We start from the raw sequence: 26,814 nt of genomic DNA, 5'->3' as shown, positions 1-26,814 counted from the left end.
TGTTAGGATGCTGGGTGCTTAACATATTTTATTGTGAAGATAAATTATGTTGCATAAGAGGAAGGACTTGCTATCTTTATTGAATAACTCCGAGTGAGTCCGCTATCATCAGTCCTGCATCATACTGTGTGCTGATATGCGTATCATGCTCCTGGGTGTAGCTATCATACAGGTACTGTACAAGATAAGGCAGAACATTCATATCTCTGGTAACAGTGAGAGAATTCTTTCACATGTCAGGATTCCACCAGCTCCATTCACTCCTCCCACTCATTCACTCACTCCTCCCTCTCGTTTACTATCCCCTGAGTACTAATCACCATCACCTGCACTTCATCATTACACCTCCCTTTATATTCAGCTCCCTTTCACACACTCATTGTCTGGTCTCGTCTACACATGACCCACAGACTCTCCTGCAATACTTAGCCGCTACTTACCCGCCTTCCGTTTGGACATTATACAAGCCTTGCCTTCAGCCATCATCATCATCAGTCTTCCGCCGTTCATCTGCATCCGTTCCTGGGACCCTTTGCCTGCATCTACAAAAGAGACACTTGTTAATTCCTCAGCTAAGTTACCATTCAAAGTATCATCTGTATTCATACTCCGCATAACTCTGTCTGCTTCTGCAAAATCTGTGAAATAAAACCTTATCACTTACCACCAGTCTGAGATCTGTTCCATCCGTGACAGAAGACCAGACCAAGCATGCAGAATTCAGTATCAATATCAATATCTCCCTGTTATCCGGACGAGCGCTCCAATGGGCTCAGTCTTCGTAGAATTCTAATTCTCCTGTAGTGAAATCTCTATCGAACTTTGTGCAGCATTTCAAGGAAGTGTTTGGTCAGACATCATCCGATCTCTCTGTGCACGATCAGCTGTTCAATCTCCGTGAAGGAGCGTCCTCAGTAACCAGTTATGCACTCCAGTTTCGTACATCGGCGGCATCGAGCGGCGGTAATGAAACCGCTCTGATAACAGTTTTCCAGCATGGTCTCAATCCCGACATCCGTCAGCTGATCGTGGTGTTTGAAAATTCCATGGGAATAGAAAGTCTCATTCAGAGAACCATTCGGGTGTCCCAACATTTGTCTGCCTTTAATAACCCTGCTTCCGCTGTATGTCCTCCGTCCCCGGCTCCATCATGCGCTCCTCCAGCACCCGAGCCTATACAAGTAGACTCCACTCATCTTTTGTCTTGTAAGCGGCAACGTCGCATTCAACATCACCTCTGCTTGTACCGTGGGGGTGATAAACATCTCATCAGCACCTGCCCTGTTCGACCTCAACGCCCAGCGGTAAGCACTATTCAAATTCCTCCCAAGATAGCACCTCTGAATCGTACTACTGTCCACCTATTAACCTCTCATGTATGTGTCTCAGCACAAGCCCTCCTCGACTCCGGTTCCGCGGGGAACTTCATATCCACGCAACTCCTCCAGAAACTGAACATCCGTAAACAACGAAACCTCCAAGATCTTCGAGTTCAAACTATTCAAGGTAAACCGCTGGGTCGAGGTCGAATTCGCTATCTCTCCCCCACACTGAAGCTCTGCATTGGCTGCCTTCACACAGAGGAGATCTCCTTCATGGTGCTTGAGGACTCCACTGCTGAGCTCATCTGGGATGCCCTTGGATGGTCCAACACCAACCCACCATCGACTGGACGTCCGGGGAGGTCCTTTGTAGGGGTGAGAAGTGCTTCCCTTCTTGCATATCGACGGTAAAAAGATTTCGTCAGAGTTTTTCATCTTCAGAGGGAAGCCCCGAGTTTCCCGTTTGTTCCATGTTTATTGAGAGTCCAAAGGGTCCAACACCAGGTGGAGATCCCCGCAGAGTACAGGGCGTTCAAGGATTTGTTCAGCAATCAGCTGGCAACTAAACTACCACCTCATCGGCCATGGGACTGCGCTATCGACCTGCTCCCCGGAGCCACTCTGTCTAAATGTCGTGTCTATCCTCTGTCCATCCCGGAGCAGAGGGCCATGGAGGAGTATGTGGAGGAAGACCTCAAGCAGGAATACATTCGACCATGCACGTCCCCTGCCGCTACCAGTTTCTTCTTCGTGGCCAAAAAGGACGGAGGCTTGAGGCCGTGCATAGGTTACCGTCACCTCAACTCTCAAACTGTTAAGTTCAGCTATCCCCTTCTTCTGGTCCCAGCAGCTCTGGAGCAGCTGCGTGGAGCCCGCATCTTCTCTAAACTCGATTTACGCAGTGCATACAACCTGATCCGAATTCGTCGAGGCGATGAGTGGAAGACGGCTTTCATCACGCCCTCCGGTCATTATGAATACCGGGTTATGCCCTTCGGACTGTCTAACACCCCAGCCGTCTTCCAGGGATACATGAACGAGGTCTTCAAAGAGTATCTCAACAGGTTTGTGATCGTCTACATAGACGATATTCTCATCTACTCATCTTCTCTATCTGAACATCAACATCACGTCTCTCTGGTCCTGAAGAAACTAAGAGCCCACCAATTGTACCTCAAGCTGGAGAAGTGCGAGTTTCACACCGCCTCAGTCCAGTTCCTGGGCTATGTCATCGATCAGTTCGGGGTGCGGATGGACCAGAGGAAGGTGGAAACCATCCAGAACAGGTCCCTTCCTTCAACGGTGAAGGATCTACAGCGGTTTCTAGGATTCGTTAACTTCTACCAGAGATTCATCAAGAACTACAGTCACTTCAGTGCTCCCCTCACTTCTTCACTCCAGGGCCGGCCCAAGTCTCTGTCCTTGTCCCCAGAAGCCACTCTTGCCTTTCAGCACCTAAAAGAAGCCTTTCAAACCGCTCCAATCCTGGTTAATCCGGATCCCGAGATTCCCTTTGTCGTCGAGGTGGACGCATCCTCAACCGGGGTTGGAGCGGTACTCTCAAAGCGGCAGGGGGATCCTCCCAGACTCCATCCATGTGCCTTCTTCTCAAAGAAGCTGTCCCCGGCGGAGCGGAATTACGATATCGGCAATCGTGAGCTGCTCGCAATCAAGTTGGCTTTGGAGGAGTGGAGGCACTGGCTGGAGGGAGCAAATCATCAGTTTCATGTCATCACAGATCATCGCAACTTGGAATACCTCAGAGATGCAAAGAGACTGAATCCGCGCCAAGCTCGATTGGCCCTCTTCTTCACTCGCTTTGATTTCCTCGTCCCTTACCGTCCTGGCTACACGAATTGCGGAGCTGATGCTCTTTCCCAAATCCATAGTCCTCCCTGTGAAGATACCGCACCGGAACCCATTCTCCTTCCACGCGTATTCGTCAGCCCAATCGTCTGGGATATCGACGAGCAGTTAGCCGATGTGAACCGTCTCCATCCTGCTCCGCCGGGAGGTCCAGAAGGGCGCGTCTTCGTTCCTCGCCACCTTCGTACCGCTCTTCTGGACTCCGCTCACACCACTCCGGGCTCTGGACATCCAGGTAGCAGGCGTACCCTCTCGCTTCTCAGTAACCGGTACTGGTGGCCGTCCATCGCCCAGGATGTGTCTAGGTATGTCAAGGGTTGCTCAGTCTGCGCCGTTACCAACACCCCCAGAAAACTCCCGGAGGGCAAGCCTGGCCACTGCCTATTTCCCAGCGTCTATGGTCCCATATTGGAGTGGACTTTATACTGACCTGCCCCGATCCGACAACCATACATGTGTTTTCGTAGTTGTGGATCGCTTTTCTAAAGCCTGCAAGCTAATTCCCCTGCCAGGATTTTCTACTGCATTCGAGGCCGCTGAGGCCCTCTTCAATCACGTATTTCGGAACTTCGGAATTCCCGAAGACATCGTCTCGGACAGAGGTCCGCAGTTAATTTCAAGAATGTGTCGATTACTGGTTCCATCAGAGCGAGAGGGTATGGGACTCGGCTCACGTTCATCTCCAGTAGGCAGTGCGGAGGCATAAGGACCAAGCTGATCGTCGGCGCTTGGAAACTCCTCAGTATCAGCCAGGACAGAAGGTATGGCTATCGACTCGGGACATTCGCCTCCGCCTGCCTTGGCGTAAGCTGAGTCCTCGATACATCGGTCCATTCACCATACAGAGGCAGCTGAACGATGTTACATACAAACTCAACCTTCCTCCAAAGTACCGGATATCACCTTCTTTTCATATTTCCCTATTAAAACCCTTCACTTATCCTGTCACTCCTCTCTCCACAGAAGCCGTTCCAGCGGACGTACCTCCTCCTCCGGTTCCCATCGTAGAAGAGCCCATCTACCAGGTCCGTACCATCATGGACTCGCGGCATCGGAGGAGGGGGGTACTGTCAGGATTCCACCAGCTCCATTCACTCCTCCCTCTCGTTCACTATCCCCTGAGTACTAATCACCATCACCTGCACTTCATTATTACACCTCCCTTTATATTCAGCTCCCTTTCACACACTCATCGTCTGGTCTCGTCTACACATGATCCACAGACTCTCCTGCAATACTTACCAGCTACTTACCCGCCTTCCGTTTGGACATTATACAAGCCTTGCCTTCAGCCTTCAGCCATCATCATCATCATCATCAGTCTTCTGCCTTTCATCTGCATCGGTTCCTGGGACCCTTCGCCTGCATCTACAAAAGAGACACATGTTAATTCCTCAGCTAAGTTACCATTCAAAGTATCATCTGTCTTCATACTCACCACATCTCTGTCTGCTTCTGCAAAACCTGTGAAATAAAACCTAATCACTTACCCACCAGTCTGACTCCTGTTCCATCCGTGACAGCATAGTTGTTTTCTTCTTACTGATAAAAATGATTTTGTCTATAGTATACCATGGTTATAATTTCTGACCAGTCTTAATTATTATTATCAAATAAATATGTTATTAGTATTTCATTAATACAAGCATATTAAAGGGTAACTAAACACCAAAACAACTTTTTTAAATTAATGATCTGTAAGAATGTAGCTTCATAAATGATGTTCATTGATTCAAGTACATTTTTTTTACATTTATTTTTAAAGTGTTTTAATTATACAATGTATGTTGTAAAAATGTCTGAGTGCTGCCCTCTTCAGGTTGAACGGTGGCTACTGCAGTTGAATTTTCCTATTGGAAGTTGTGGTACCAGCTAACCACGCCCTTGCCTACAGAGAGATGCGTCTCAGGTGCTCTTTTTTTTTCCTCAGGACAAACATGTGAGGGGCAGGAGACTTCAGCAAGTCTCCATTTAATCTCATTGCGGTCTCAGATGAATAAAACGTTCTCATTTATGATTTTTCCTTCCTATGGGAAAACATTTTCCCAGATTCCATTTCTTGCTGTATTGTTTTCCACTGAATACCTCTTCCTCTGGTCACATCCATCATTCCTGACACTTATTCCCTGTGTTTTTTCCTATTGGCCCTGCTCTGTACTTGCACCTTGGCATGGCTGCAGACCAGAACATTGTGCTGCAGGGGGACTTGAGGGCCGTTGTAAATGACTGGTCAGAGAAACAAAGCCCTGAGCTTGTCAGCCAACAGAGGGACCACAGGCACCGAGCGGCCTGCTGAACTAATGGCATGGGAGGTGGTCTTCTTTCGTTGACAAGAAATGGCCGTTCCTCTGCATTTAGATGAGAAACTGAGGGGGAGAGATGGGTGTGATAGTAAGACAGCCAAAGAGAGATTGTCAGTATTGTCTGACATTTCTTGTCAACAACAAGTGCTCTGTAATGAGGGATTTCAAATCTATGAGGACAAGGCCAGTGGAGCTTAGCTATTCACTACATTACATCTATGATTAAACAAATTATTGAAGCCTCAGGTTGTAAACTGTGATCTTTTTTTTGAAAAGATTTGTATCACTGAATCTCCACTGATGGGTTGCTGAAGCTCCGTGAGAGATTTGACATTTCGCCAGAAATTAGTATTCATAGATAAGCAGCTATTTTGTTGACTTGCTTCATGATATCACAAGCTTTTGATGCAATTTTTCAGAACGAGAAGATCTAGTGGCTCAGCTTTACAAAGCACTGGACTGGACACTGAAAGAGACTCATGGATACTAAGTCCTTGCAGAATACCTTAGCTGTTTTTCAAAGCCTTACACTGCGTTTAAACTAGAACTAACAAGGATTATGCTTAATATTTTAAATGCTTCAAATTGTGTTCTTGTAGCTGGTAAAGATTATAAAAGGTTTAAACAAAATTCGCTCAACACCTGAATAAATATAGCACTGTGCATATGGGCATACTGTTGATTCAAAAATATGATACTTTTCTATGTTTATATATATATATATATATATATATATATATATATATATATATATAATTAATTATAATTCATTACATTTATATAGCGCTTTTCTCTGCACTCAAATCGCTTTACATAGAAGGGGGAATCTCTTCAACCACCACCAATGTGCAGCATCCACCTGGATGATGCGACGGCAGCCATATTGCGCCAGAACGCCCACCGCACACCAGCTTACTGGTGGAGAGGAGGCCGTGATGAAGCCAATTAGTATATATATATAATATATAAGTAAAAGCAAGTGTATATTGCAGTTAAGCCTTGTGACAATTTTTGCGGGGTTCAGTTCTAATATGACATTAAGTATTTTTATTTAAAGGGATACGGTGACTAAATGATTGAGATTTTTGTATGAACTATCCCTTTAAGCCATCATTTCAGTGAGAAGCATAAATCGTCAGCTAACTCTTAGAGTGTGTCCCCCTTGTGTGTATTGCTGCTTCTGAGCTAATCGATTCTCTGTGACCTTCACTGTATGTCAAGCCGCCAGGCACTCTGGGGGAATGTCACATCTGAGAGACGGCATCCGTGCTTGGCCCTGGGGAACCCCATCCCTTAACACCCCACACCTGCCTCGGTCCACGGAAACAAACTAAGACTGAGGGGATGTCAGGGTCTGAGTAGATTTCCAATCTCTTAGACACTTGGCCCTATCCCACCTCGTGACAGAGGAAACTGACTGTCAGGAGGAAACCAGCCTCACTGTGACTCTCAAGGAAAGGACTCAGTAATGAGGCTGATGGGCTACTAAGCTGTTATCAATATCATCAGTGTTCTGAAGGATGACTAATAGAGATCTTGTCCACTGCTCAACCCTTTTTGCTTTGAACACAAGGCACAAGCACTTTGCATTGATTTCGACAGCAGTTTGTCAACAGGTCTGGCAATGCACCCAGATGCAATTATTGGAAAATGAATTGAGTTTTTATTAAAAACATTTAAAGTTTTATTTATTAAGGTTCTAAGATCCTCCTTTGGGGCGTTCTATCACCTGGCACCCTGAACGCATGCCAAATTAGCCTCAGAAGACCTGGTGAATATTTTGAAAATGAATGAGCATGAACACATCATCACCCACAGCTGATACTCAGACAAAGTTAGTGACTGCAAAAGAATCTTGCAAAATTATTTTCAATCATATATAAAGAATCAAACAGTTGAGATTTGCTGTTTAGTATTTATTGCTTTAAGTATACTGCATGTTGATAAAGTTGGATGTACTATATAACCAATAGTAAATATACAGTATTTCTAGGTAATATTTAGTTAACATTTTGCAACTATAATCAAGCACACATATGTCAGAGTCAAGGCCCGCGGGCCACATCCGGCCCGCGAGAAGGTTTTTTACGGCCCCTGGGATGATCTTGATTTATTATTAGAACCGGCCCGCAGACCGCAGCAAGCCGGCAGCCCGCAGATCTTTTACACGCACCAATACTACATTTCCCACAATGCAACGGTGACGCACCGAGCAGTAGGCTGCTTCATTTCAATATTTATTGGCACAGCAGTCGTCAGCATCACAGTAAAATTAACTTTCAGATACCCATCAAAAATGGCAAAACGGAAGGTGGACACTGAGAACCGGGGGTTTCAAACAAGGTGGGAGTCGGAGTATATGTTCACGGAGGTAGCTGGAAAACCTGTGTGTCTTCTGTGTGGAGAAAGTGTGGCGGTACTGAAAGAGTATAATCTGAGACGACATTATGAAACGAAACACGCGGACAAAAACAAGAATATAGACATGGAACAAAGGCTACAAAAGGCAGAGGAATTAAAACGAGGCCTCAAATCTCGACAGGCTCTGTTCAAAAAAGCCAAATCACAAGGCCAGGCTGCTGTCAAGGCCAGTTTTATTTTGGCAGAAGAGATCGCTAAATCAGCCCGGCCATTTACGGAGGGGGATTTCATCAAAAACTGCATGATTAAAGTTTGTGACGAAGTTTGCCCAGAAAAAAGGCAACTCTTTTTAAATGTGAGTCTGAGCAGAAACACCATTGCCGAGAGAGTAGACCAGTTGTCCATCAATCTAAAAGAGCAGCTTGTGAAAAAGGGAAAAGATTTCATTGCATATTCTTTGGCTGTGGATGAGAGCACCGACATTTCTGACATTGCCCAGTTGTCAATTTTCATCCGCGGAGTGGACTCCAGCCTAAGCGTGACAGAGGAGTTTTTGGCTTTACGTCCTATGCATGGCACAACTACGGGGCATGATTTGTATGAAGAGGTGTCAAGATGTGTAAATGAGATGGAGCTGCCTTGGGAAAAACTCGTGGGTTTGACAACCGACGGAGCACCTGCGATGTGTGGACACAGGAGCGGACTGGTGGCGAAGATACGGGAAAAGATGCAAGAGGAAAACGCGACAGGTGAGCTGACAGCTTATCATTGTATCATACACCAGGAAGCGTTGTGCGGTAAAGCCTTGAAAATGGAGCATGTAATGAGCATCATCACGCGCACAGTTAACTTTATCAGAGCCAAAGGTTTGAATCACCGCCAGTTCAAGGCATTTCTGACGGAGTTAGAAACGGAGCATGGTGATTTGCCTTATCACACAGAGGTGCGATGGCTAAGCCAGGGAAAGGTGCTTCAAAGATGTTTCGAGCTTCGTGAGGAGATTTGTCTGTTCTTGGACAGCAAAGGGAAAGACACAACACAACTCCGAGACGAAATTTTTCTGTGTGAAATGGCTTTTCTGTGTGACATTACGAGTCATCTGAATGCAATGAACTTGCAGCTGAAGGGTCGGGATCGTGTCATCTCTGATATGTACAGTACAGTGAAGGCATTTAAAACCAAACTGACTCTGTGGGAGACGCAGATGCGGAAAGAAAATTTGAGCTACTTTCCCAGCTGCCAGACCATGAAAGAGAAGCTCTCTACCAGTGCGTTCCCGAGCGCACAGTTGGCTGATAAAATAGGTATGCTTGCCGCTGACTTTCGACGCCGATTTGCTGACTTTGAAGCACAAAAAAGCAGGTTGGAACTGCTCGGTAACCCATTTGCTGTTGACGTGGAAAGCTTACCACCAAACCTCCAAATGGAGTTGATTGACCTCCAATGCAATGATGCACTGAGGGCAAAATATGCGGCAGTGGGTGCTGCGGAGTTCGCCCGTTTCCTCCCCGACACAATGCCCCAGCTGCGCATCCAGGCTGCTCAAACGTTGTCTATGTTTGGCAGCACATACCTGTGTGAATAACTGTTTTCTTTGATGAACCTGAACAAAACATCACACAGAAGTCGACTTACTGCTGAACACCTCCACTCAATTCTGAGGATTTCCTCAGCTCAGAGCCTTACCCCGAACATTGATGAACTTGTGGAAAAGATGGGACACCACCAAGTATCACCCTCAACCTCAAACAAGTGAACATTACTGTGCAATCACATATTTAGAGTTTTTACTCAGTTCAAGTTTAAAAGTTAAAGTTTAATATTTGTTTTCACTGCATGTTACTTCTCCTTAAACAAAGTGTTGTTTTTGATTAATAGATTTCTGCACTTTATTTTATTGTATTTCAATCCAATTATATTTTAAAAATATTTCAGTTGAGTGGATGATAGAAAATTGCTATTATTGTTTTTTTCTTTGAAGTAAATTTAGCCCACTTTTGCTAAAATAGAAAATATAGGCTACTGATGGTGCCTTGAATACCGGTTTCTTTCATTTAATGTTCATGTTATGGGGATTTTTATATAAAGGAAATTTGTCTTTTGTGTCTGTTGAAAATTAAAGATTACTGACAGAGCCATAAGAAAATATTGCTTTATTTATCTGATCATATTGGAATATATTTGTTAGGTTTTCAGTAGGTTCAATTAGGTTCACTAGACTATATGCGTCATTTAAAAATTTTTCAATGAACATTCGAACAGTCCGGCCCTCGGCTTGTAGCAAAATTTTTTATTTGGCCCTCCGTCCATTTGACTTTGACACCCCTGATCAAGCAGTTGAGATTAGCTATATATTGCTGTGACAGTGTAAGCGGGTAAAATTGGACATACATCCAACTTTAAATATATCTCTGAACAATTTTATAGTTTACGTTTTGCAATCGTATAAACAATCAAGCAGTTGAGATTTTCTATGTAATATATATAACTTGTTGTGAGTGTACTGTATGTATGTGGATAAGGTTGAATAAACCTACAGTAGTGGTAGGTTGGATTAATGAATTCGTTATATGGTGATATTGAGAATTATGAAACCTGGAAGTTTTTGTTCAAACCAGGGTTAAATTTGTGATCATATCGCCCAACTTTAAGCAGTTTAAATGAGGAGTTAATTGAAATTGAAATAATAATGTAATACATAATGGACATAATGTAATACATATACATAAGACATTGTACATACTATCTAGATACCTTTTCCATATAGAAAATCATTTAGTGTAATTGACCATGTCCTTTACATTTTATGTCATGTCTTGCTTGTTCATTATACGTGGCAACCTTTGTCCACCTAACCATTGTCCTTCTCTCAGTTTATGGTCTGTATTCATGTCAAGCATTCAAATGTTCTTTGTTTCCAGTTTATTTAATACTGATGTCAGTCAAAGTCATATTATTAGTTCAGATTTTCAGCAGGTACGCTTGCACACGTTGTGAGGAAAGTAATAAGTGCAAGGTTACCTTATTATGTTGGCTTTAACAAAGTGGACTTGGCATCATTAATCACAATGAAGTCTTTTCCCAAATAGTAGATTCCTGTATTAATTCTAAGAAGCCAGAGAGAGTGATTACTTCATTGTTCTCATCTATCATCATTCAGTAATACAGGTACATCAGGAGCAAACCAAATTCATGCACACTGTACAACAGGCCCCTCCCTGTCAGTTACAACCACATAGTAACAAGGAGAAATATGGTTGCTTGTTTCAGAGAGGTATGAGGCCTCTTGCCTTTGTGGCCATATGAGGAGATGTCTTCAATTATAAAGTATTGTGGAAGGGGAAGTGTTGAAAGCTATTGATTTTAATGGTCATGAAATACTCTACCAAAAGACTTGATAGATTGTGTTCAAAAACCTCTAGTAAACTTTTAAATTACAATGTAGTCCAATGCCGTTATATTCTAAGAATATAAATGTAATAGAGGATTGTTATGCTTGTAAACATTTAAATGATAACAGAATTTGAATTCATGGGTTAACAATCCCTTCACTCACCCTCATGTCATTTCAAACCTATATGACTTTCTTTTGTGAGACATATAAAAGTGGGACATTTTAAAGTATGTTTAACTTTGGATAAATAACAAAAACGCTCTCCTAACCTTTTACTCACCTAGCTGACATTTTTGTCCTCTTAATCGGTTACATGATGTAATTTTCCTTTTCTTCTTTATCCTTCAGCATCACCAACTCTTCCGCCTTTGAAATCGGAGCATTTCAAACCATGTCAGGAGAAAGACCTGGCCTATTGCCTGAATGATGGGGAGTGCTTTGTCATCGAGACCCTGAGCGGCCCACACAAACACTGCAGGTATGACTGCACTTCCTGTTTATGCATTGGAGGGAAAGGTTCGGTCTACTGTTCGCTCAAGAAATAAATGCAATCACTATGGATGGGAGGCTCTATATGGTTTCAGAGCGATGACAATTCCATATCCCATTTTCGGAGAGAATGATCCTTCTGGAAATATCTGCCTGTAAATCTCTCTGTCTCTCTCTCTCTCTGTTGTTGACAGAAGCATGTTCTGTCTTGATTAGCATTTGGGGTAAATATCCACAACTCCAGTCCCACAGCTAAAGAGCATTAGCCTCTTTGACAAACAGACAAGCCAGAGAGTGTATAAAGCAATCATCTATAGGTGCCAGGATGAAAGTCCTCAGTCCCAGTCCTACCCCCTCTCTCTCTCTCTCTCTCTCTCTCTCTCTCTCTCTCTCTCTCTCTCTCTCTCTCTCTCTCTCTCTCTCTCTATCCTTTTTCTACTCTTGTGTCTTATTGGCCTCCTCTCTGGGACTCTCGCTGTTGCATGAAGCTCTTAGTCATGCTAACGATGACAGCTTTGTCATAGCCTGAGAGCTGTCTAAGGTCCCTTCTCTGCTAATTAAAAGTGTCACTTTGCAGAAGTTCATTAGAGGCTTGTTTTGGATCTGTGGGCTTTTTTTCAAGGTTGAAAATAGGATTCACAAAATGGAGGCAGAGAATTTCTGACACTGATGTGTTCACCTTTTGTACGAAGCATGAACACAATTTCAAATAAAATTTCCTGGATGTGAGGGTTCACTGCCATAGGTTTTGGATGAGCAGTCTTTTTTTCTTATTTGCCTAATGGAACACAGAGACATTGCATGTTTGGAACTGAAGAGCCAAGAAGGAGCAGAAGCCAAGTGTCCTCATTTTAATCAGTGGTAATTGGTGTTGTTTTAGGTGGCCCATTTATTTGACTGAAGCTAAGCTAGTTCAAATGTTCTGGCTCTGATTAATTCCCAGAACACTCTTCCTTCCCAACTTAAAACCAAGGACATCCATGCATCTGTCTGTTCCTCAAAGCAAGGTTGTGATGCTCTCAAAGGATCAATTCACTGGAGAATGTAGATTCTGTTGAAAGGATAAAGCTACTAAATCCATTTGCATTGCAGTGGTTTTCAGGGCATTTTAATCATCCACAAAAAGCTATACAGTATGCCTGAATGCCACTCTTTGTTGATATTTTAAGTAGTTTGCATGCATGAATGGTTCATGGTTATATAGAACTGGGCTTTTAGCCTTCAAAATAAGTGAAACTGGAAGTGACAAGCACTGAGTTGTGCTATAAGATGTGTTTGGACTCTATATGAACAGTATTGAGGCTTTGTGCTACTTTAGACACCTGCAGTTATAACGCTGTTTCTTGATTGCCTTTATCCGACTGCCCTTTTCAGTTGAGTCTTGCACAGTCTGGCAGAGTAGTTTTGTTTTGTTTTTTGTTCAGGCCTGCATCAATAATACAATTTCTGTAACCCATAATGCAATTTACATTGGATGGTTATGTTGCAGTTTACATTTACTGGCTCTCATTGAGCACAAAGCATTATGCTTGAAGTAGGCAACCAGTCACTTTCACTCACCAATTTGCTGAAGTGCTATCAGTGTAAGGGTACCATTGTGCTCCAAGATCTAAAAGCTAAGCTAAGTATCATGTGCAGACAGTGTGCTCCAACCATGTATGGCGCAAGTGGCTACCATGGCATAGAGCCAGGGTCCACAATTAACACCCACCAAGCATCAAATTCAAGTAAAAAGTGGCTTTGGTGAGTATGGAATATGGTACTCTGAATTTGGCAGTTTTTTTTTTGTTTTTTTTTTGGGAATCACTGCATAGTATATCGCCATGTTACCCTGTAGCCCTAGACTGATTGCCCCCTGAAGCCAAGCAGAGTTGAGCCTGGTCAGTATCTGGATGGGAGACCTCCTGGGAAAACCAGGTTGCTGCTGGAAGAGCTGTTAGTGAGGCCAGCAGGGGCACTCACCCTGTGGTCTGTGTGGGTCCTAATGCCCCAGTATAGTGACGAGGACACTATACTGTAACAAGCACCGTCCTTCGGATGAGACGATAAACTGAGATACTGATTCTATGTGGTCATTAAAAATCCCCAAGTTGACCTTAGGAAAAAGAGTATGTGTGTAACCCCTGCATCCTGGTCAAATTTGCCCATAGGCATTTGACTATCATCGTGGCCTCCTAATCATGGTAAAGGGTAAATGGACTGCATTTATATAGCGCTTTAACAGACCCAATGGCCACCAAAGCGCTTTACATATTTGTCTCTCATTCACTCACTGACGGCCGTGTCAGCCATGCAAGGCGCCGTCCAGCTCGCCGGGAGCAGCTGGGGTTGGGTGTCTTGCTCACGGACAGCTCGACACTTGGTCAGGTGGAACCGGGGATCGAGCCACCAACCTTTTGGTTTGTAGACAACCTACATGAACCACTGAGCCACTGCCGCCCCCTATACATACTGTTTGGCTTCATTAATCTGTTTCCTCTCCACCAATAAGCTGGTGTGTGGTGGGCGTTCTGGCAACCACATTGGTGGTGGTTGAGGAGATTCCCCCCTTCCATATGTCGACTTTGAGTGCTGAGAAAAGCACTAAATAAATGTAATTAATTATTAAATCAGTGGTTTTCAAAGGGGGACCGAGCATTTAAAATAAGACAAAATAAGCGTGAAAATAAGCTAAAACACGTAAAAATCAAGATATGTCTTATTATTTGGTTATCTTTATAATTAATCTACATCTTTCTAGTTATTCCAAGTTTGTGTAGTTATTTTTGCGGACAATCGGAGGGCCTTGAACTCAAAAAGGTTTAGATCCACTGGTCTTAATTGAATAGAAACAATATGTATATATATGGTCGGTCCCTCACCGATGACATTGACAATAAAAATCAAACCATATATTTTTTTTTTTGCATAAATTAATATAGCAAAGATTTGGATGAAAATGTGATAGAAATTTGGAAGCTACATTTTGTATATTGGGTGTAATAGAATATGCTTTAATATTGAAAAATACATAATTTTTTCACATGTTGTACATTATTGTAGCTCCTCTCTGCCCAGTCTTTCTAAAACCTGTCGATTTCTACAAAGCCCCTCCCTTCTGAAATGCTTATTTAGTTAGCCTACCTAAACAACATAGACAAAACAGGAGGGATTGGGGTTAGCCAGAGTTTAGTAGACAGATGGAAAGAGAGAGAGAGAGTCACAACTGTTTTAAAATAAGGACAAGGTGGCAACCGGTGGATGCTGCTCACTACAAGGCTAACAACTGATTAAAATAACGGTGTTTGTGCATGTTTGATGCAAGATACATGGCAGGTAGAGAATCCTGTTTCCTTTGCTGCACCGAGTAAAACAACCCCTTTGTGTCTGTTGACCTAGATTCATAGAGTGTATGGATTCTTTTGTTGAGCTCCCTCATCTGGTCTACAAACACAACATACAGGAGGATGTTAGGGCTTACAGCAATGTGATTACATAGTGTGCATGGTTGTGCATCATAACTCAGGAACCCACCCATCAGTGACTACGTTTACATGCAGCCAATAACCCGTTCAAAACCGGGATATTAGCAATAACCCGGTTTTGAACGGCCATGTAAACACCGGCAAAAACCCGAATATGCTCATATCCCGGATTTTAAAAACCGGGATATTATACCTGGGGTACCCCTTTTCTAACCCGAATTTTTGGTCATGTAAACGCCCATCGGCATATCCCCATAGTGATGTGTGTTCTGCGCATGTTCTATTCGCAAGGAATCTTGGTCTTTTGAGTAGAGAAACATCTCGGCGCATACAAAACCCCGCGTGCAGTATACCGGAAGTAAACATGGTGAGACGCAGCACAGCATACTTTTGGAGCGAGGTCAGTAACGTTACCAGCATCAAAGCGCAAACAAAGGCGATCGCTATCTGCCCCGAACTATTCATTATCCGCGTGCTGCTGTTGTTGTTGTCTTTGGATACAGGAAGAAGAATCGGAAATGACGCATATTGCGTCTTAAGGTTGTCCGTACGTCCAGACGCTAACCGTGCGTCGCGTTTACATCGGGATATTGCAATTCCATGTATACAGGAGTAACTCTCTCTGCTCACGCATGTAAACGGGTTATCCCTAATGTTTCAGAAACCCGAATAGTGACCTTAACCCGACCATAACCCGAAATTTGGCTGCATGTAAACGTAGTCAGTGTTTTAGCAGTTGCTGGAGCACCTCATGACACAAGTCGACAAATTCCATATACGCCATATATTTACAAGCCCATAAGCACCGAATAGGGGTGTAAAAATGTTAAGAGAACAATGTGGCCCCTCAAGTGTTAAAGAGATAGTTCACCCAAAAATTTTAATTATGTCATTCATTTCTCACCCTCATGTCGTTTCAAACCCATAAGTCTCTCTTTCAACTTCAGAACACAAATGGAGAACTTTTTGATGAAATCCGAGATTTCTTACAACATTCTTTCTGTCCCTTCATAGACAGCTATGCAACTGACACTTTAACTCTTCAAAAAGTTCATAAAGAGATTGTAAAACTAATCCAATTGAATTAGACTGTTTAGACCAAATTTTCTGAAGAGACTTGATCTGGCTTTAGGCTTTTATTCACATATAAACATTGATCAGCGAACATAAACATAAGCTCAACCGAACTTTCTTGATGCACAAGAACAAACCTCATTGGTTCTTGCGGAATCTCAAACGTGCTGCGTAACACACGAGAATTAACCTCATTGCCTCTCGCACTTCAAGTGAACATGCTTGAGCTTCCGTTTACCATAACTGATGTGTGCGTGATGTGATGAATGTTTATATGTGAATAAAAGCCTAAAATCAATCTGTTCGTCATATAAAGCGATCTTGTCTCTCTCCAGATTTTGGACTAAATCGTTCAATTCATATGGATTAGTTTTACGGTTTTACCAGTACAAATCTAAAACGTGTTATTATACCTAAACCTACCCATAAGTTATCCCTAAAATCAGAGGGAAATGATAGGTGAATAACACTGATGTAGAAGTACCTAGCCCTGGCTGTAAGCCTAAACTTGACATAAACTGTAAACTTGTCCCTCAAATCCTGCCTGTGTGATATGGCATATATAAGCAGAATACAGAAAGTATGAACTCATATTTCATTTTTCATATCAGTTTTCAATTTCTGTATTTCCTTTGTTTTAATATTATCGCCTAGTTCTTTTATGGATTATTTGTAGTATTAGAAGTAACCTATTTTTAAATTATATGTACAGTATATAATTTATTTAATTTATTCCTTTATTTAATTTCTTGTAGATAATGCCTTGTAAATTACACTGTCCACTTCTCTCTCTGTATCAAATTCAGCTTGTGGTCCCTCCCAGAGCATTACTGGGAGCAGAAAGCCATCCTGTCTGCAGCTGAACTGTTTCTATTGCCTCCATTTGTTTTCCTGCGAGAATAGTCTCTTTATGATTCACTGTCTTGTCTTTCTACTGCCTCTTGGAAAATCGTAAAAAAGCCTCCTCACCTGGGATATCACTAAGATTTTAGAGACATAAAAACACAACCTGGCCCACTGTAAAAACAAACAAAAAATCTGTAAACTTTACTGTAAAAAAACTGCAGCTGTGGTTGCCAGAAATTGACAGAAAAAAATATGGTAGTAACAATCTAACAATCTCAAAACATTATAATCTGATATAATGTAAATATACATTACCGATATACAGATATTAACAGAATTAATATCTGTTTTGTACCATAATTCACTGACAACCACCAAACTCAGTAGTGATGAGTCACATCATGAATCAAAGCTCATCACAAGCAGAGCTGAGAAAGTAAATACTAATATAGAAGGTGCGCCAGTGTCATTCACAAATACTAAACACCATCAAGGTAACACTAAAATAAAGCAATAAACATTAATTTAACAACATTTGATGTTATATAAAACCCTAATGTACTTAACTAATAAGAGAAACTGATACGAAAAATTGCTATTTCAATGAAATCGCATCGAATGAAAAGTGTTAACGCAGGGAATTGATAGAATTTCAATTTACGTTATTTCGCTGTAAATTTGTGTAAATTAAAAGCAAATTTGACTTGTTGTTTTCTGTTCCAAAAACTGTAAATGTAAAAGTATTGTACTGTAAAATTACATTAAATGCAGCACAAACTTAAAATATTTTAATCAAAATGTATGTTTAATTTAACGCATTCTCATCCTTTGGCGTCATATGTAACGCCATATGACAAAACGGCGAAATACTACGCACATGGCACCCTTTATCGTCAATATAACACGCACTGTGATGGGTAGGTTTAGGTGTGGGATAGGGTCTGCGTCTCATATTCACGCTAAACGATGCCAGTCAACTTTATGACGCCTTGGGTTCGCGTGTTATAGTCACGCTAAAGGGTGCCATGTGCGTAGTATTTCGCCGTTTTGTCATATGGCGTCACATATGCCGCCAAAGGATGAGAACGGGCTCGTTTAATTTTATATGTATATATATATAATTATTTTCATTATTTCATCATTACCTCATCTTTTGCGGTCAAAACTGACTGCATCCACACAAGCAGCGTGACTCTGATAGGTTGCGTGCAGAATCGCGGTTCTAGATTATTTAAGATTCAAAAACATGCCCCAAGTGAGATTTTGTTTTAATGTTAATAAGTACAAACAGAAAAGAACAATAGGAGGTGTTAAATGGAAGAGATGAAAGAAATTCTGTGAATCAGCCAAGCTGATACTTCCAAAGCCTTACTAAGTCACTGCTTGCTTATCCTATCCTGGAGGTTGACATTAGATTTCTCTTCCGCTGCTGGGTAGTGTGTAAGATCTTGACTCTTGTTAGTGTTGAGAAGGTAAGCCTCTACTGCCACAACAACACTGCACCAATCCCATCTGTCAGTGTGCTGCCACATGGGGCTGGAACACGGGTTGAGACCTCACCAAACCCCCTGCCAATATCACTGCAGCTGAAGGGCCATGTGTACACTGTTAACGGCCTCTGGTCTGAGAGTACTGTTGGGGGGAGCAAGATCGTGCGATTAATTTCAATAGGTTGTAGTGTTGTACGATTTTAAATTGGATGTGAATTTTGTGGTTACAGCTTATAGCCTGAAGCTATGATGCAAATATAGGGAGCATTTGCAATGGGTTTTTGTCAGGGGAGGGATTATGAATGCATGCAAAGCAAATTTATTGTCAAATATGCAGACAAACATTGTCTCATGAATAAGCAGAGAGAGAGACAAACAGAAATGGATATATTATTGAGTATGCTTGTGATACTGATTTTATTGTTAAAACATCACAACTCATCATATGAAACAAAATTCCTGCCGCTGAAAGTGTGGAATCAATGAGAGGAAAATTCACAAAGATGGAAGCCATTTTCGTGTCTCTATCTTCCAATTTGCAATTCATTGATCCGGAACAGAGAGAGTTGGCGCTTCCCAGACATTATAAAAGGCTTTTCTCTAGTCTTTGGTCCAGTTCACGACAACTAGCCCATTTTGCTAGATCTAGGAACATTACATATGATAAAGTTGTTCTTAACTTGTAAATCAGCACTGAAAAATGGGTCTGATATAGATGAACAGCAGGAAAAAAAATAATGCTAAATGCATCTAACCATACACAAATAAAAATAAAATACATTTCAAATGCATTTTAAATGGGAGGGCAATACATGTTGTTCAAATGTTGTTGTTGTTGTTGTTGTTGTTGTTGTTGTTGTTTTAAAGGCCATGTTGCAGGTTAACCACCACTGTCGATTAATGGGTACATAAATTACTCAAGATATGTATATCATTTTTAAAATGTCTCAAAAATGGTCTTAAAGACCAGTTTTTTATGTTTTTGGTATTAACGGGGGGGGGGGGGGGGGGGGGGGAGGGGGTTACGCAATTCGGTGATGACGTCATGTTGGGTAGCCTCAGTCTAGTATTAGAACTATGGTGACTGACAGGGATGAGGAAGAGGTGGCAAGAGCCAACATGTATAATTTCGAACCTGCCAGACGTGAGAAGGCAAATGAGGAATTGCCAAGAACTGATGGCCGTCAAAGCCAATTAAATGCATGGTCCGAGGAGAATGAGTGGAGAGTTGGTGAAGTGTCCTGGTGAGTTGCTATCATTTAGCAACGCAGCAATGAGCACTGGAGCTAGTCTACGAGCAGCAGTGCACCATAAAGACACATATTTTTTTACTGTCATTGAATAGCACAGAGTGAAAAATCAACGTTTTCTTTTTATCTAGTTGCAGTGATCATGACGTTAGCTCAGATAAGTAACGGTAACCCATGTCATAGTGTCGTAGTACTGGTAAACTTTGTCTTTGTCACCTAGAAATAGAAGGCATCATGCTAGCTATATGGGCGTTTCTAAGGGTTTATCTCTTCCTCCGCTGGAAATGTTGTTGCAAACGTAGCCGCCGCGTGTCTGTCGCTGTGTTTGGCAGGTGCGTGTGGGCGGTATAGAGAGAGATAGGCAGATAGCATAACGTTAGCATAGATAGCTAGCAGCTAGATAAATAGATAGAAATATATAGTAGGTAGATTGACAACGTAGAGTTGGTCGCACGTCAGAGGCACCCGCGCCATTGGATGTGCAGTTGCCGCATATACTAGCCCATCTATCTATATCTATATATCTGTCTGTCTATCTATATATCTATTCTATCTATCTATCTAGTCTATCTATCTATCTGTCTGTCTGTCTGTCTGTCTGTCTGTCTATGTATCTATGTATCTATAATCTGAATACTATCGTCTACTACTCGTCTCTCTAGTCGCTCTCAAGGCGGGCTTTGTTAAATTCTCTCCCCAAGGTGACGTAATGCAATGCATTGTGGGGGAAAGGAGAATCATTGCAAACCGCTGTAAGATAGTACCTACTTTTTCGTTCCGTTTTGTGATACCCAACAACATAAAATACAACCTGCAAGATACCCTGCAACACGGCCTTTAAATATATATATAGAATACTTTCATTCAGCAAGGATGCATTAAAGTGATCAAGTCTCAGAGTAAAGAAATTAATAATGTTACAAAATATTTATATTTCACATGATTGCTGTTTGAACTTTAAATTCATCAACGAATATTGAAATTGTTATAATAAAAAAACAATATTTAAAATTGTAAAAAGATTTCACAATATTACTGCAGCCATGGGGAAAATAAGAGACATTTAAAAAAATCTTACTGACCCCATATTTGTGTGTGTGTGTGTGTTTATGTGTGTGTGTGTGTGTGTGTGTGTGTGTGTGTGTGTGTGTGTGTGTGTGTGTGTGTGTGTGTGTGTGTGTGTGTGTGTGTGTGTGTGTGTGTGTGTGTGTGTGTGTGTGTGTGCGTGTGCGTGTGTAGCTGATGTACAACATCTGTATATATTTGTATATACATTTTAAAGATATTTTAGTTCAACTTAATAGAGAAAAAACATTAAGGGAATAGACACTCAAAAGGTTTTGTGAATGTAGAGTCCAAGAACCCAAATAACAGCAGAGGAATCCTGTTAGTCAGTGCTTGAGACATAGAGCTCCAAAGTACAGATTCTAGTAGCTTTGCATGTCTCTGATACAACCATTACACAGATTAGACCTACCTTACAGTCTCTGTGGTGCTAGTGTACTACAGCAACCTCTGTTTCATTGAGGGCTACAGTATAGGTGGACTGTGATGATTACCCATTGAACTTGCCATTAAAAAAAAGAAAGAAGAAAAAACGATGTTTGTCAAACTCACAGCCCTGTAACCTCAGGAGATGTTTTTTACTGCTTTCCTCTGCTAAATATTCTAAACTGTTTGATACACATAAGATTTGCCTTTGAAGATTCTGCCACTTTGGATGAACTGAGATGTTTCTGTGCCAAATCTGAGGCAGAGAAATTCCCCCCTCTTATCAGGCCCGACATGACCTTCCCATGCTGAACGAAGCACAACAATGGGTTTCCATGTGATGCTCATCCACCCATATAATGGAATAAGATAGCAATGATGTGATATCTGCCAAGGTAAAACTTATAAGTGTGTGTTGAAAAAAAGAGTTTCTTTCACTCCACTTCAGAGCACCTCATCTATGAGCAGCTCTCCTGGGACTCAATAGGATGCTCTAACAGGTCAGATTAGAGGGATAGAGAGGAAGAGAGTGTTAGAGAGATCTTCTGTGAAGTGCAAAAGAAAGTAAAATAAATCTAAATTTGTTTCTAGCACATTTTATTATTTATTATTATATTTTCCACGACTGGATAAATGATTGACATTTTGAACAAGCAGTGATCTGCTATTATGCAATGAAATGGATAGTTCTACAGTTCCAACTGTACTTTATCCCTTGATATAGTTACAGCTATGACCTGTTCACCATGACCATAACATTTTCTTTTTTTCTCTCATTTTTTTTTACATAGCAACATTCTGTTATGTTGGAGATTATATCATCTAGCAGAAGTATTTTTATTTATCTGTAAGGTCCTCTATTTTCAAGAATTTTAATTACTTTTTGCCTTCACAAAATAATTTTCAATAAGTGGTTTGATTTTTTTTTGTATATACTAATTAATGTATTTATTTATTATGCTCATAAAGTTTGCATGCGGTAGCATAGAGCTGCACGATTAATCGTTAAAAGATCGTGATCTCAATTCAAACGGCCAAGCGATCTTATTCCTAAATGACGGTGATATGTAAATGTCAATATCTATTAAACCTTTGACAAGTACTATCACAATGAACATTCAAATCTGCGTTCATGCTCCATGCCGCTGACCCAGAGAGAGCCGTTTTCATGTATAGGTACGAAACTGCTTCACATACCTTTTCAACCACACAGTATCATTATTTCTGTGTTACAATACTGTAATTCAAATTATCACAAAGTACTGGGATAAAAGTTTATGGTTCGGATATAAACAATGATGTCTACGCTAGCGAATATAGTGGTCAAAATGGAGGATATCACCTAATGAAAGTAACTTAGTGCTTCTAATTCAGATTACATTATTTACAAATTGTTACACCAGTAGGAGGTGACAAGTGACTTAAAACATTTATTTGTCATTGAATCATTAATTTAAGAGATTTGTTCAAAAACGCTGATTCATTCAGTAATCAAACAAGTATTTAAGAGTGATTCACTGAATCATTCATTCAAACCGATTTTTTTAATTAATTCAAATTAATTACAGACTACAGCTATTATTATTTTTTCATAACCTCTAATAAATTATATGGTATTTTGTTTAGCTGTCTACTCACAATTGAGGGAGAATCATGATCTATATTAAAAACAATGAGCAGATTCCTGCAGCTCCAGATAGCCAGATAGTTACAGCTTGTGGCAGTGCAAAATCTATTGCTATAAAAAAAACTACTGTAAGGATTTACTAAAGACAGTGGAAATATTAGTGCTGATAAGGCATTGAAAATGTTATATATATAGTATAGCATGTCAGAATAAAGGGCATTTTTGGATAGTACAGAATGCTGGAATTACAACCATTATGCTATCTAAATCTGACGTGATGCTTTTAAAAATTTTTCTGTATCAGAAACAGCTGGGAAATGCGAACAGGAATGGAAGATAGTGACAGATATGGAAGATAGCCAGACAGATAGTGAAGAGCTCTTCAGAAGAGAAGACAATAGAAGAAATGAAATCAAGTAAGAGGTATATATTGGAAATATATACATAGAGAGGTATATATTGGAAAAGAACAGCAGAAAGGGGAAATTGTGAAGAGATTTTGAGATCTTTGGTGAGGTCATGTCTGCAATGGATGTGAAGGAGAAAAATCTGAGAGATGTGGGAGGGTTGTAAAGACGATGTGTTGGAAAATAGGAGTGGATAAGAGATGTTTTGCAAGGATAGAAAGGAAGGAAAACAAGTGGTGAAAAGAGGCAGTTAGATGGCAGAGGAGCACTTCTGTTCTTAGAGGGCTCATTTTTTGCTCTTGCAGGTGAGCGTCTTCTTAACGAGGCTGAAATTGTTGGAAATTGAAGGCACTTGTAATTTCAATCACTTGTACTGGAGGCCGCATGCACACACACTTGAATCAGAATGTAAATTCTGTTTTATAATTCATTTCAAGCACTTGTCACATGTCAAACCGCAGCCTTACTCAACCAAAACAACAAAAAAATCATTAATTTTCAGTGTCAAATGGAAATGCATGAGGATTTGGGGAAGGGGAATCTAAATCTAATTTGCATTGCCTCCATCAGCAGTCTCTTTCATTCTATACTGTATGTGGTGTTTAGGTATTTCAGTTTCCCCCAAAAACTCTATTTCATGCAGTGCTGATAAAGTATCTAGTGGAACAATACAAAGAGCAAGAGCAGCCTTGTCCTATAAAGCCTTATTCTCAAGGTCTACATTTTCCTTAAGGACAACCAGTTAACAGCAAACACTTAATCATGATAAATTTTAGAGACTTTCATAGCTCTGATGTGAAGTGCAATCTACTTTATGCCAATAGATAAATCATTCCGTTTTCTTATGCATGTCTGTTTCACACAGCGAATGACAGCACAAAGAGAAAGCAGAGAATAAGAGAAAAAAAAACATTATGTAGTCAACCTTTGTGCACTTTGTCTCCCAAACTGACAGCTCATTTCACAAGCATGCTAGTAATCCAAGCACACCCTAAGGGCTCAGTCATATACATGTATATATATATATATATATATATATATATATATACACACACACAGTACATATTAATGAGTAGCATACGAAATTGCATGGAGGCTCAAAATTGAAGATATGAATTGAAATGCAAGGGAGCCTTTTATTGTTTACTGTTGTCTTTTTTTTAGAAACAGCAAATGCAATCAAATAATTGGCAGTAACTACTGTATTTAAATAACAGAACTAAACAAACATAACATGTTGTAACATGTCATTATTTTATTACTTTTTAATATTCATAATCTTTATCTTTAACTTGCTACATGTTGAAAAACCTGTTTGAAAAAAGAATGACTTGTTCAGGAATTTCATTTCACTGGTTGTGCTGTATTTTTTAATTTATTAAAAAGAACTGACATATTAGAATCATTGGTTAAGGAGTCATATTATACTGGTTGTGTGGACTGTTTATTATATACTAAAACAAACTGACTCGTTGAAATCATTCATCCAAGAATCAAGTTGTATTGATTGTGCTGTGTGTTTTTGATTTATTAAAGAATAACTGACTCATTAAAATCATTTGTTCATATTATACAGGCTGCGTAGTCTGCTTATGATTCTAAAAGAGAACCGAATGATTAGAATCATTCATACAGATACAGGAATCGAATTACGCTGGTTTTGCTGTGTGTTTACGATTTACTAAAAATGACTGACTCATTGGAATCATTCATTCAGGAATCGGATTACGCTGCATCTTCTGTATGTTTTTGATTCATTAAAACCCTAGTAACAGACTCAGAATCATTTTGGGAGTCAGACCACACTGGCCTTGATATATAGATATATTGTGAGCTGCGAAACCACTGGATAAGTATTATAATGGTTAACAGAACCGAACGTTCCCAAACCCTATGGCAATACTATAGTGTGTTTTGATACATTTCTAACCATTCTCTCAGCTCTTTACTCTCTCACAGAGAGCCAAATCGCTGTGGTAGGATCCTTTGATCGTGACCAGCCCTTCTCTAAAGCCCACTTTAGTGAAAAATTCTCCCTGATTAAGTCATGATTAGGATCACTCTGTTAATCTAGTCCCCCACACTCGCCCAAGGCAGGAGTTCAGTCAGAATGCAATTTCCTTACCTCTTGAAGTTTCAATTGATTTGAGTTGACTCCATTGTTATTTCTAATTAATATGGTTTAACAAGATAATTGTGCGATTGCATTAGCTTGCTTTGTCTGATAAATAGCAGGGAATTTCCAATTAACATGCATGCAACCAGTACAATTAAAAGTACAGTTCCTATTTCCCGCTGTAAAGAGCAGGCCAAATACACAGACATTATGCAATACCCTTCATATTGTGTGTGTGTTGTGTGGTGTGTGTGTGTGTGTGTGTGTGTGTGTGTGTGTGTGTGTGTGTGTGTGTGTGTGTGTGTGTGTGTGTGTGTGTGTGTGTGTGTGTGTGTGTGTGTGTGTGTGTGTGTGTGTGTGTGTGTGTGTGTGTGTGTGTGTGTGTGTGTGTGTGTGTGTGTGTGTGTTTTTCCCTTAATGAATATGCGATTTGGGCCTTATCTTTATGAATATGTAAAATAAAAGGAGGTGTCAATGGAAATACATTAAATAGCAAAATGACTTATCATACCTAAAAGTATTTTCCGAAACAGTAATGGTGTACAAAATAATAAAGCTTTGCAGCAGGTTGTTACGGTGTTTATTCATTTTGTCATGTTTCTGGTTTGTGGTTTCTCTGTCTTTGGTCTTTTATTCAGTTTGTGCCTTGTTAATTGTAGTCTGTTATCCTAGTCATATCATTATTAGGTCCCTTGTTTCAGGTGTGTTGTCTTGTTAGGTTGTATGGTCCCGCTCGGTGTTCTGATTTGCCCCAGCTGTGTCTTGTTCCCTCATCCCGTCTGAGTATTTAAATCCTGTCTGCTCTTTTGTTCGTGGTCAGTTATTGAATGTATGTTTAATGTGCGTACCACGAGTATCTTGTCTGTTCTGAATCTGTAATTAAAGTCTACTGCTGCATTTAGATCCGCCTACTGCCTTTGCTTCCACGCAAATTCGTAACAGAATAACTGACCCCCTAGGATCTAGCAGCCATGCCTACCTGGAGTCCTGATGTCCAGATCCTCCGTCTTCGCCAGGAGAATCGCGCCATCGAGGATTATGTCGCAGAATTCCTCGAGCTGGCATATCTCGCGCAAATGAACACCCACGGCTTGAAGATCTTCTTCCGCGGAGGATTATCGGAACCACTCCGGTCTCTGATGCCCGAACCTGGTCCTCACGGATCTTTAGAATGGTACGTTGACCTGGCCCTGTTGTGGAGCGGTTCCCCGTTTACTGTGGGCGTGGAGGAGAAGCTGCGAGAGCCTGCGCTTAACGTCAGCCCGGTCGCGCCCGCGCTTCACTTCAGCTGCTCAGCCGAGACCACGCTCCACG

General features: G+C 41.0%; 1 protein-coding gene across 1 annotated transcript in view; it reads left to right on the top strand.

The window, feature by feature from the left end:
• The window catches only part of nrg3a (neuregulin 3a), a 374,168-nt gene that overhangs the window by 200,258 nt on the left and 147,096 nt on the right, over positions 1-26,814 (top strand). The window contains exon 2 of the mRNA XM_077237257.1: positions 11,595-11,724. Coding sequence (XP_077093372.1) covers positions 11,595-11,724 — 130 coding nt within the window. The remainder of the gene's footprint in view (positions 1-11,594; positions 11,725-26,814) is intronic.

Source organism: Siphateles boraxobius, unplaced genomic scaffold (assembly GCF_051911475.1).
Source record: "Siphateles boraxobius isolate OS27281-9 unplaced genomic scaffold, OSU_SipBor_1 20, whole genome shotgun sequence".
NCBI lineage: Eukaryota > Metazoa > Chordata > Actinopteri > Cypriniformes > Leuciscidae > Siphateles > Siphateles boraxobius.
This window is presented reverse-complemented; position numbering and strand designations above follow the sequence as displayed.